At 39.5% G+C, this 13,448-nt stretch overlaps 2 protein-coding genes across 2 annotated transcripts in view; one reads left to right on the forward strand and one right to left on the reverse strand.

Moving 5' to 3' along the window:
• Positions 1 to 13,448, reverse strand: part of LOC120539353 (zinc transporter 1-like) — a 79,816-nt gene that overhangs the window by 55,072 nt on the left and 11,296 nt on the right. The window lies entirely within an intron of this gene.
• On the forward strand, positions 74 to 6,133 carry faub (FAU ubiquitin like and ribosomal protein S30 fusion b). Its single transcript, XM_039769348.1, has 5 exons — positions 74 to 187; positions 3,621 to 3,702; positions 4,061 to 4,205; positions 4,482 to 4,537; positions 5,967 to 6,133. The coding sequence occupies exons 2-5, from the start codon at positions 3,628 to 3,630 to the stop codon at positions 6,090 to 6,092; spliced, it is 402 nt and encodes a 133-aa protein (XP_039625282.1). The 5' UTR covers positions 74 to 187; positions 3,621 to 3,627; the 3' UTR covers positions 6,093 to 6,133.

The raw sequence follows: 13,448 nt of genomic DNA on the forward strand, positions 1-13,448 counted from the left end.
TCGACTACATTATGTTGGTTTGTTCATGGGGCGGGAATAATATTCGAGCTTCCCTACTCAGTGGGTAGTCCTGTGGCACCAGACGTGCGCGAAACTGGAGCATACGCTCGTGCGACACTCCTCAAGCACGCGCACGGCGAGGCCTTTCCCCCTTTCCGATCCTCCATCTTGAGCGGCTCGCGTGTTGGTGAGTGTGGTGTGCCCAGAATTATGGCGCTTTGCTTGACAATGTAGATAAATACATGCTATTTTAATCCAGTAAGCACATAAGATACGTGCAATATTAGCAGCAGTGCTTTTATGGTATAAGGAGTCATCAGTATTAAAGAGAAATCATGTTGTCAGTCGGGACTCGCACGTTCACACGTGCTGCTGGCGATTGTGCTTTTACAGCATAGGTTTTCCTTGAGTATCACAGTTAACAGCAGATTTAATCAGGCAGTTAAATAACAGGTGCCACCTTGTATTCACTAGCTGATTACCTTCACTTTGTGCGTCGCATATCCCCTGTAGGGTGATTCGTTTCCCTGTCGGATGTCATCCATGTGGCCTAGTCAGTGTGATGCGTGAAAAAGTTACATTCATGTATTGTACAGTACTGCCCATTAAAAGCTAAATAACAAAACCAAAAAACAGTTGCTTGTTTTAACAGACTAGAGTTCCTGAATTATAGACAGTCATCACATATTTTGTTATTTGAGCGTTTGGATGACAAGTTGGGGTTTATTTCCAGAATTTAAACTTGATTATACGAGACTTTTTCTTTGAGGATTGTGGTTAACGGAGATCTTCGAAAATCACTGTACTGGTTTCATCGCAGTTTGCAAGTTTATTTCTTCTTGATGAAATAACTTGTAGTTTAGCACTTTGGCTTAGTCTGTTTATGTATTGTGTCGGTTGGAGTGGTTGGTTTTTAGTACGTAAAGCTGATAAAATCTTGCTACCTGCATTTTAAGTTTTAAAAAATTGATTTCTGAAACATGTACATTTGTAGTCCATTTTTGGTTTCAGAACTCTATTTTGAAGTATTTCTAAAAATCCATATATTAATTTAATAGTGACATTTTATTTTTTGAAAATACTGTATACTTTTATTGGCTGCTCATTTCATTCATAGTTTTAATTCCACTTGTCCTAGTGAGGGTTTCAGTAGCAGAATAAACTGAACTGGAGATGGCCAGGGCACATTGTCCTCCAGTGTCTTACTTAACTACCTCTGGAGGCACCGGCTAGTTGCGAGATGATTATTAAATGCTCAGATAATTTCATCTGGATCCTTTTGATATGAAAAATCAAAATCTAAGGATGGAATCTAATTTCTGCTGCTTGTATGCACAGTCCTATTCTTTAAGTTACGGGAAACAGCCTGTGAGTGTGGTGATGATTGACTGGTAAACAGAAAGTCACATCTATGGGCTCATCTCTTTCATCACCTCCATGATCTAAAGCATGGTCCACATAACAAGTGACTACTGCACTGATATGTAGGTCAGTTTCTTGATCACCTCTCTCCTCACTTGTGAGCAGAATTTCAAAGTGCTTGAATTCCTCTACATGGAGACACTGACCACCCCTTCAGTGAAGAGAAAAAGCCACTATCTGCTGGTAGAACACTTCAGCTTCACATTTCGAGCAGTGCACCATAAACCAGTCTAAAGGGGTCAGTCTTACTAAAGGAGGTATCACAGTTACACGTTTGGCATGGTTGTGTACATTTAAATGACAATAAGTGACTATCAGTGCTCCTGGTTACACAAGGCTGTTGTTGGATTCATGTGTTATGGAGATTTTGTAGTTACCATTTATAATGACTAATCTTTCCATATATATATAATATATATAATTTAATTTTTTTTTTTAAATAAAAATTTTTTTTTAAACACATTTTTCTTTGGGATGTGCATTCTGAGTTACTGTGATTTTTTGAGTGCCTATAAGGACTACACTTGGGTCCCAGTCCAGGTGGTTCATTGTGTGGTGGGTGCGGCACTGTGCTGTCAGCGCATGCTCCCAACCTCCTCCTCCTATAAGGGCTGATGAACAGACACACTGTTACTTGCAGACAAATAATAGTAATAATTAAACTTTGGCCAATAACCAAGGCAACCACCACCCCCTTTCAAAATAAATACTCTGAAAGGTTTTTTTTTCTCAGTCTGCTATGTTTGAATGTTAGAATACAAAGTTAACTAAAATGCTCACCCCTTACATTCACATTTTCCCCTTTAGTGGTATAACTTGCTCTCAACAATGTACACTGAATACAATTCAAAATAACTAGCCTTTTATTTCTGTTTTTGAAGTGAAAGAGCGGTGGGATTTTTCCACTATATTAACTTAGCCTGTGTGGAATCTGTAAATAAAATGCATAACTCTTGAAATCCTGCTCTGACATTCAAGCAGGTAAAGAAACAAATTAGTCTTGCACATTGTATTTTTTTGACAGTCCAGTGAGCAAGTTGTATTTTTGAGTATTGCTCCCTTGTTACAAAATTGATTGCAGTTATTGCTGCTAAGGGTAAATGGTAAATGGCCTGTATTTGATATAGCGCCTAACTAGAGTTCAAGAACCCCCCTAGGCGCTTTACAACACAACAGTCATTCACCCATTCACACACACATTCATACGCTGGTGATGATAAGCTACTATGTAGCCACAGCTGCCCTGGGGTACACTGACAGAAGTGAGGCTGCCGAACACTGGCGCCACCAATCCTTCCGACCACCACCAGCAGGCAAGGGTGGCCCAACCAGTTATTAGGTTCAGGGGGCAATTATTTTTTCACACAGGGCCATGTAGGTTTGGATTTTTTTTTTCTCCCTAAATAATAAAAACCATCATTTAAAAACTGCATTTTGTGTTTACTTGTGTTATATTTGACTAATGGTTAAATGTGTTTGATGATCAGAAACATTTTGTGTGACAAACATGCAAAAGAATAAGAAATCAGGAAGGGGGCAAATAGTTTTTCACACCACTGTATTTATGCAAAAAAAAAATGAGGGACTAAAATAAGTCTATTTAATGATCACTCTTTACTGGTAACAGAAATAAAATTAAGAATTGGGTCAGGTCCTAATGGAAGCTCCCATTTTTATTTGAAAGCAATGGATTTGTGTCCTCCTGTAAGTGCCACTTTCATTTAGGCAGATGAGAAATTAGTGATTTAATGGTACCTTTCCTGTGAATTACTGCACATGATTATGCTTCAACAAGGCCATTCATGCTGTTATTATAGTGCATCCTCAGTGGTGCTGCTGTTTAGCTCAAGATTTATCTAACCAACTGACACCGTATTCACTGTACTTTCCCTTAAATGATAGCTGTCTACATTTGTAGCAGCATGTTTTTGATTGCGTTATCTTTTTAATTTGAGACAGTTACGTGGGCATAGTGATTATACTATGGAAGGTAATTTTTGCATTTTAAGATGTAAGTGGAATGCTTTGACTGTTGATGATTGCATTATGACCTTTATAAGTGTTTATTGGGTGACAAATTTATTGTTAAATGCTTTATTTATTAAAAATATAAATCTTAGTTTTAAGATGTTCTTATTGAAAGAACACTGTATTTGAAGATCAAATTAAATGTAATTTTTTTTTTTTCTTTTTCGCAGAGCAACCATGCAGCTGTTTGTACGTGCTCAGAACTTGCACACCCTTGAGGTGTCAGGACAAGAGACTGTCTCCCAGATTAAAGTAAGTCTGTGCCTATTTTAGCAACATCCCAATAATAATAACTACAAGCTTCTAGATTTTGACCTTAATTTGATCTTTTTGTTTTTTTTGTGGAATTTTGTTGATGTTAAAAATAAATGCAAGATCCTTGGTTTTATGGCAATTTTGTAGCAGTGTAAGATGTAGTTCTGTTTAGTGTAAAGATGCATTTACTATGTTACACTCTAAAGACTGAAGAAAGTAGAAGTGCAATAGTTTCTGAATTTGCTTCTAGGTATTTTCTTTCATTATAAGAAAAGATTCCTATGTAAAGTTAAAAAAAAATATTTGAATGTTGAATTTTCATTTAAGAAAATACATGTTAACTCCCCCAATTTAGGCTCATATTGAAGCATTAGAAGGTATCTCTTCTGAGGACCAAGTTGTACTTTTGGCTGGTGCACCTCTGACTGATGAAGCTGTCCTAGGCCAATGTGGTATTAGTGAACTGAGCACCTTGGAGGTCACTGCACGTATTCTGGGAGGTAAATATTTTTTTAAATTCGGGTCTGTTTTAGGGATTATTGACTGTTCCAGAATGTCTGTAATTGTGGTTTAGGTTTTTATGCTGCATAATATAAACTGGAAAAGAGTTACTTTTTTATTTAAGTGGATATGTTTTAATGATGATTTCAAACCTTGTGCATTGTTTAATCATGTTCTTCATGTTCTTGTGTGAATTTTTTTTTTTGTGTAATTTGTAGAACATTTCTGAATGGTCATTGTAATATCTTGTTTTATTTATTTTTTTTTCACTTTAGGTAAAGTGCACGGCTCTCTTGCACGTGCAGGTAAAGTAAGAGGCCAGACCCCAAAGGTAAGCCATGCAAATCATCTTATTTATTAACGATAACCTATGTACGGCTGTCAGTTTAGCCAAATATTATGATTTGAATATCCATATTGAAAATAACGAAGTATTTGAATACATTCAAATGTTGGTTAAGTATTCTGGGTGTTGCATACAGTATGTATTTGTACATTTGTTCACAAAAATGTGATTCTCCGTGGTCACAAAGTAACGTAATTAAAGAGAACGTGAAGCAGCTCAGTTCAAATTGACCTTATTGTACCTTTATTGCACATTTTAAAAACAATAAAGAAAAAGACATGTTTGTGATCACTGAAACAAGTTTACCAGAATCATTAATCAGTTCCTTTTTTTCTAGCTGTCTTTTGAAAATATAAAAATAGTAGAAACAACAACTGGTGAACAATAGATTGTGGTTGTAGGACCCTTTTTGATACTTTGCAGCATTGGGTGGCAGTTGAATTCTGCAAGCATGAGCAGATGGTTAGGGAATAGCATGCGTAACCCACCAACATTCGGCTTCTCTTTGTCCAGTTATACATTGTTGTTGGGGTCTTGGGTGTTAAGTCAGCATCTTGTTGGCTGAGGCAGCTAAATTGAGTTGATATTGAAAAGCCTCTTAAATATTATTTATTTACCTTTATAATGGCAATAGGAAAATCAGAAGTATAGCAGTTGTTTTCCATTGTCTTTAATGAGAAATAAATAAAGCTTTGCTTGCTTGTATTCTCAACAATTCTTTTCATAAAGGCATTAGTAAGCTGGTGATCTTGTATTCAAGAGTCAACCAAAGTGGAATTAGGAGCAGATACTTTTTTGGAGCTAGGGAGCCACTAGCACAGCTGTAGCTCCAAGAATATAGAGTAGGATTTGAAAAAAAAAAAATGTCTCAGAGTAAGTTTGAATGGTATATTATTATGAAGCAGATGATTAGTGATTTGCATAAAGGAATTTGTAAAATACTGCAATAGTCCACAGTGTATGACAATGAAATCAATTTGTGTTACACAGCTGTTTTTTATACTTAAACATCAGTTTTTGCCTTTAAACACAATATGTTGTTTTTTTTATTTTATGTAAATTAAATTAGTATAGTATCACTTGTCTTAGCCAGGAACATTACTTGTAAATGGTAAACATTCACACAACTAGTGTGCTTCATTAGTTTATGGCTCAGAATATGAAGTATTGTAAACAGTGAACACTGCCTGGAGGTGGAACAATATAAAATGAGTGATCTCTGGATTACTCAAAAACTCATTGAAAAGAGATTGCGAGGGCTATAGGGTATAAACATAGTTTAGCTTTGAACATTTTATTTTGTAATTTTTGTGTTATTTGACTTTTTTGTGAATAAATGTCAGGTAGAAGCAGACTTAATGTGCTGAGGTATAGAGCACCAAAGAGTGGATATAAGTGTGTTTCCTCTCTTCAGGTTGACAAACAAGAAAAGAAGAAAAAGAAGACTGGCCGTGCCAAGAGACGCATGCAGTACAACAGACGATTTGTCAATGTGGTGCAGGGCTTTGGCAAGAAGAAAGGACCAAATGCCAACTCTTAATTTGCCCCAAACAAAATAAAGCACACATTGAGTCAATTCAACAGTGTTCTTGTATTGTTTTTTTTTTTAATGCAAATTTCTTTACGCATATTATCTTCATTTCGTGTTACACATTGTCAGATGAAAGCAGAATTACCTATATAGCGGTTTTCTAAATTTGATTCTGTAGAATCCCTGAAAGTATGGTTTTATTCCAGCCATTTAATCAGTGGTTACATTTTGGCTTTAAAGCCGTCATTTGATCTTTGCTCCCAGAAATGTTCAGTAGTACCTGTTTTTGAAACTGCAAAAGTAAATGAGATTACATTATTTGCCCGGTCAAGCTTTATTGGTACGGTTTTATTACACCCAGTTAGTGTAGATTCTCTTGGAATTTACCAAATTAAGCTGTTACTGGAAATGAAACCTGTGCACTAGAATAACAAACAATTGTCAGTGAATAATAAAGTATTTGCCAGTTATTATGCTAGGGAAAATGGAACAGAACGTGGTAGAATCATTGTGTCTGTGTGTGTGTTTTTAACCATTGTAAATTGCAGCATTTATTCAGATTTGTAACAGTTATCTGAGCAACGAACTAACCAAAAATCTGCCAATAGTAGTTAGAATCAGAAATGCAAAACATCAAATCAGCTGGTGTCAGTGTGTACAAAAAAGTACTGGACAGTAGTTATTTTGCTGTTGGCATGTTATAGCAGAGTACTGCATAATAAAAGTGCATTTTAATAACACTGGGTTCATCTGGTAATGCCCCAAGCTGCTGAACAAGCATCAGGTTTACGCCCCTTGTATATTAGCAAATTTATTTCTTGATGCTGTGAGGTCTGTCAGCCATATAAATGAAGATATGAAATTAACCAAAATACACAGGGAAGTGGATGCCCTGTCAGAGAGTAGCTCATGGAAGAATGTTGAACAATAACTGTAATGCTTGGAGCCCAAGAAGTTAAACTGAGAAGAAGCAACTTTGCCAGATTTCAGCATTGGAAGAAAGTTGACTGCCTTCTGTGTTACACTTTCAACTGGATTTAAAATGGATCATCTTGGTGACTGTCACTTTGTAAGCAGTACAATTTCTCAGTGGTTAGTGCTGCCGCAGGGAGCCTGGAGACTTGATTTGAATTCCGGTTCGGTCAGTCTGCTTGCAGTTTGCATGTTCTACCTGCGTTTTGGATTAGTTTTTCCTGCAGGTATACTAATTTTGCTTACATGTCCTCATAGACGTTAGTGTCAAGTTCCTTTAAATTGGCACTGTTACATGAAGGTGTATTGTAATAGACTTGTGTTTCATCCATGACTGGTTCCTGCTTTGTGCCTGCTGCAGCCTGAAGTGTGCTCTGGCCCAGAACGACTCAAAGTTAGATCAAGTCAGTCCACAGAAGGATGAATGGATGGACCACTTTGCTCTTTGTTGTTTTTTTGTGATTGTTAATAATTGCATTTGGCGTTGGTCCTGTCTGTTTCTTTAAGAAAACAAGTGTTGGATTTGTGGTAGCATTGAGGCATGCATGATCACATGGGCAACTTGCAAACTAATCCTGGAAAAAATTAATTTGTTTTATGCTTGGATTAGCAGAGGAGAACCTGTCCTTAATTGCTCCTTACAATAAAAGATCAAAGTTGCACAGACATTAAGCGTTTATCTTCTAAAACACGCCATGTACATTTTTTTCTTTGTTTTTTGCAAAATAAGTACCAAGCGTTCTTAGGGATTTAATTAACAAAGCCACCTTTGCTAACTGTGTCCATACAGCATCAACCTTGTTTTGTGTTGCTAGCAGACCAGACTTTGGTGACCCTTTAATGTTAAAGTGCTTTCAAGGCCTGCGCATTAGTTCCAAAAAAGTAGGCTCCTTTTATGAGAGATTAAATATATACAGCTACAATATAGACTGTCAGTGCTGCTGTAATTAACGGTCAGGTTTTGGATCTCCTGCCCCTTTGTTGTCATTGTGGAGTTTGCATTTTCTCCCAGCATTGGTGTGGGTTTTCTTCTGAGGTGTTGATTTCTTCCTGTTACATTCTCGATTGCTCTGCACGTTAAGGCAGTGTCACATTACATGACCCATCAATTTTTCAGCTCAAGATATTTCAGCCTTTGTTTAATTTTGGCAAGTTGGAGGTGGTAGTCTATGATTGTTTCTCGTCCTTAGTTGTGCTCTGTGTGCATGAGAGCTGACCATCAATGAATGTACATCTAGGAGTAGGTGGGTCTTTAGGACCTCAAAAATAGAAGAGAAAATTATCTGTCTGATGCTTTATGTGCCATGACAGAATGGATGTAAAGAACCAATGCTGCTGCTGAATTTGCTGCATCTCTTAACTTTCTGTAAAGCGGCAGCTCCATCAGACAGCATGTTATTGGCTATCAGGAAAAGGGGCGAGCACAACTGCTGGAACATCAGCACTCTGACAGTAAATGTGACATTTTAAAAGATTTTCAGTTATTTAAATTGACATGGTTCAGTGACGTGATCAGCATATGTAGTCACCATGTCTGACATACTCCATAACAAGAAGTCCTGTAATATGCCATCGGATTTAGATGAGTTGCTAGTCCAAATTAGGCCCTCTGTGAGTGTGGGTGGGATCTGGGGTGGACTGGCACCCTGCGCATTTCTGGTTTGTACCTTGTTCCTGAAGCTGTGAAGCTTCGGCGCCCTGGACACAGAAATTAATCAAAATGTATTTGAGAATGTTACGTATTGATGTGTTCTGTTTCTTTCTGCCACTTTGTGAGTCTAGTCAAGAAACAGATTTGCATTACCACCCTGTACCAGTTTAGGGTTGCTGGGTCAGGTGCAGAACCCATCCCAGGATGGGACAACAATATACACTGCTCACAAAAATTAAAGGAACACTTTAAAGAAGCACATTAGATACATCAGATCTCAATATGAAGTTGGATATCTATACAAATAACGACAGGGCAATGTCTTAGGAACAAAAGGATGCCAAGTCTTTTAATGGAAATAAAAGTTTTCTGCCTACAGAGAGCTCAATTGTGTAGACACCTTAAAATCAGAGTGAAATGAAGATGTGGCAGGCTAGTCCATTTTTTCAAAAACTTAATTTCTGCTACTCGAAATGCTTTTCAGTATCTTGTGTGGCCCCCATGAGCTTGTTTGCATGCTTGACAACGTCGGGGCATGCTCCCAATGAGACGACGGATGGTGTCTTGTGGCATTTCCTCCCAGATCTGTATGAGGGCCTCCCTGAGCTGTTGTACAGTCTGAGGAGCAACCTGGCGGCGCCTAATGGACCGAAACATAATGTCCCACAGATGTTCTATTGGGTTTAAGTCAGGGGATCGTGAAGGCCATTCAATTGTTTCAATTCCTTCATCCTCCAGGTACTGCCTGCATACTCTTGCCACATGAGGCCGGGCACTGTCGTGCATTAGGAGGAAACCAGGACCTACTGCACCAGCGTAAGGTCTGACAATGGGTTCAAGGATTTCATCCTGATACCTAATGGCAGTCAAGGTGTCTTTGTCTAGCTTGTAGAAGTCTGTGCGTCCCTCCATGGATATGCCTCCCCAGACCATCACTGACCCACCACCAAACTGGTCATGCTGAATGATGTTACAGACAGCATAACATTCTCCATGGCTTCTGCAGACCCTTCAACGTCTGTCACATGTGCTCAGGGTGAATCTGCTCTCATCTGTGAAAAACAGAGGGTGCCATTGGTGGACCTGACAATTCTGGTATTCTATGGCGAATGCCAATCGAGCTCCACTGCGCTAGGTTGTGAGCACAGGGCCCACTAGAGGACGTTGGGCCCTCAGACCACCCTCAAGAAGTCTGTTTCTGATTGTTTGGTCAGAGACATTCACACCAGTGGCCTGCTGGAGGTCATTTTGTAGAGCTCTGGAAATGCTCATCCTGTTTGTCCTTGTCCAAAGGAGCAGATACCAGTCCTGCTGATGGGTTATGGACCTTCTATGGTCCTGTCCAGCTCTCCTAGACTAACTGCCTGTCTCCTGGAATCTCCTCCATGCCTCTGAGACAGTGCTGGGAGACACTGCAAACCTTCTGGCAATGACACACATTGATGTGCCATCCTGGAGAAGTTGGATTTCCTGTGCAACCTCTGTAGGGTCCAGGTTTCGCCTCATGCTACCAGTAGTTACACTGACCATAGCGAAATGCAAAACTAGTGAAAAAAACAGTCAGAAAAGATGAGGAGGGAAAAATGTCAGTGACCTCCACCTGTTAAACCATTCCTGTTTTGGGGGTAATCTCATTGTTGCCCCTCTAGTGCATCTGTTGTTAATTTCATTAACACCACAGCAGCTGAAACTGATTAACAACCCCCTCTGCTACTTAACTGACCAGATCAATATCCCAGAAGTTTCATTGACTTGATGCTATACTCTGATTAAAAAGTGTTCCTTTAATTTTTTTGAGCAGTATATAATGTATTTGTAGCAAAAAAACAGGATTGTGTCTTCAGGACACTTTCTTCAATGAAACAGGAACAGAATTAAAGTCATCATAATGGCCACATACACACTGGGATTAACAGTTTAAGTTAAGTACTGCCATCATGCTAATTAGGGTGAATATCGAGCTGCAATCTAAACACTTAAAAATATTATTTGTGCAATTTTTTGCCAAAAAGTATTAACACTGATTTTTTTTTTAAAGATTAAGCATATAGAAAAGTAAGCAATATAAGTAATTAAGTTAGTGCTGGGCACAGATGAGACCCATAATTTAAAATTAGAAGGTGGCACAGTGTTGTTGGGCTGCCTCACAGCTCCAAGGATGGGGCTTCAGTTCCCTGGTCATAATGTGCTGGTTTCATGTTCTCCCTGTGTGGGCCTTCAGCACCTGCATTTTGTGAGGCGCGCTGTGCGAGAACAAAGTATTTTGTACAGTTGTATTTCCGAGGTGGCAATGATAGAGTGGCCATCTAGCACTGCAAAGAGGATTACTGGTGTTCAGTTTTGTGTATTGTATTTACCCCATATTCTGATACCCATTGTACACCCAACCTACCTGGAAAGGAGTCTCTCTCTTAATTGCCGTTCCCAAGATTTATTCCAGGTTTTTTGGAAGTTTTTTTCTTTATCTTATAGAGTCAAGGCTGGCTGGGGCTGTCAAAAACCTTGTTAGATCCTATTCAGGTATTTTCCTTGTGTGATGTTGGACTCTACAAGAGATAAATTATTGTTGGTGTTCCTCCCAGAATGCCCAGTGTATGTCCTATGTAAAGGATGGACGCCACATTCACCACTAATCCATACCTTCTCATTTGACCAAAGCATATGTGAATGACTGTGGCTCCCCATCACCATACAATTACATCAAGTGGCCTGAGAACTGGATGAACATCCAGACTTCCATTTTTTGTCAACTGACTGTAGTTCAACAGCAGCGTTAATGGATAAGTATTGTTAGGATCCATTTATAGTAATAATAATAATACATTTTATTTTTATAGCATCTTTCCCATGCTCAAGGCTCTTAACGCGAATTTTAACGAAAAGTGTTGATAACAGGGAAGAGCGGCAGCAACATGCGTGTGCCAGCGTCCATCTTTATATATATATAAGAATTGTGTAATTAGTCATTTGGAAAGTTTGTAATTTACTTGAGAATTTGTTACAGTTCGGTGAACGAGCACTTGGTAAAGAGTGCTATATAAAAATAAACTGAATTGAAAAAATAGGCAAGTAATGTGAGGGATGGCCAGAAACCTTATCTGGCCGGGATGCTCTGGGAGTGGAAGGACCAGGGGAGATAGCGTGCACAGGACATTGTCTCCCCCAGATTGTTAGATGGCAGGCTCCTGGGTTGCGGCAGTGCCATGGATTCACACAGGGCATCTTGGCAACTGGAGTTCTTTGGCTCAGCCACCTTGTGTTCCATGAGTGCCGTTGGGGGGTACTGTGGGAACTGGGGAGCAATACTTGGTTGGGCTCCTGCCTCACCCAGACAGGATTTTAGGACACTGCAAATTCTCCTGGGTTTTGTATAACGAGAGGTGCTCCACTTCATTCTGGGAGTCAGAGTTGGAAAGAGGAGGAGGTGGACGATGCTTGCAGGGAGGAGTGAAGGGGGCAGAGTGAAAGAGGGAAAAGACAGAGCACTATTCTAGTACTGAACCAATATTATATCTGTGCTTGGTGCTGTGTTAAACACTTACATGAAGAGTTTCCCACGAATAAATCTCTTGTTTGTGGCAAAAAATTGTCCAATTCCGTTTGTGTTGGGTGCTTGGGGAGCTGGAGTGTCTCTTGGTGACCACACCTGTCAACACTGGCCATAAGGCAGGAACACCGATTCCTGCTAGGGCACGCTCACAGAGTCAGTTCAGGGCTGACAATTAAATTAACGTTCTGGTTTGAGATGTGCGGGAAAACTAGCATGGAAAAATGGAGAACATAAACCCCAAACAAACAGCGACCAGCCCAGTTACTGAGCTTAGATATCTTGGCGGGTGAGGCAGCATTCCTATTCACTATGGCTTCATGCTCCCCAATGATCAAACCAGGAACTATCTACACAATGATGCCAAGGAGTTATTGAATGTCCAGGTATTTCCACTAAAACTTTAACTCTAGAAGATGTAAAACAGGATGAAGGTGAGAAAGACAATACCACAAAAGTCAATCTGAGAGCTGCACAGCAGTGTTGTCACTTTGCCGTGCCTTTGACCCCAGGCCGATTCCTGCTGTTCTGTGTGTTACTAGTGACACTCACTTGGCCAGTATGTGGGAGTGTAGCTTCGGCCATCTACAGGGTGGTCCATATCTAATTATGCAGATCCAGATTGTCTGGATGACTTTGATTTATGCGGGGATGATTCCAGATCAGCGTGAAGACAATTCTTCATGTCGTCAGTTCGCACACTTCTCGGTGGTCCAGGATTTTTCTGGTGATTTTCTATGTAATAAACTTAAGTTATAGCGTAATGAAAATTGCATAATTAGATCTGGACCACTCTAAACATTCCCTCTTATGTGCTGTTCCTGTGACACAGAGCACAAAAAAATCACCCCCAAGTTTCTGGGTTGGCAGTTCTGATATTTGCCGAATAGGCTGCCAGGCAGGCTGTGCTATCTATCAGCCAGAGTCATACCCACCATTACCAGGGCATATCTGAAATTTGTCACTCTGCAGTTAGCTGTACCATCTCTGCACCCTGGGCTTTACTTCTTTGGAGTAATTTTGATAACTATGAACTACTGGCTTATTGACATCACTGCAGCTCTTACTGAAGCGATGGCCGACGACAATGTCACAGAAAGAAACTGGAAACAGGGAAAAAAATGGAAGGGTCAGCTAGAAATCTGTGAAAATCAAAAAAAAAAACACAACAAAGTGCACAGAAAAAAATGAGTGA

The sequence above is a fragment of the Polypterus senegalus genome, chromosome 11, assembly GCF_016835505.1.
Source record: "Polypterus senegalus isolate Bchr_013 chromosome 11, ASM1683550v1, whole genome shotgun sequence".
NCBI classification, from domain to species: domain Eukaryota; kingdom Metazoa; phylum Chordata; class Cladistia; order Polypteriformes; family Polypteridae; genus Polypterus; species Polypterus senegalus.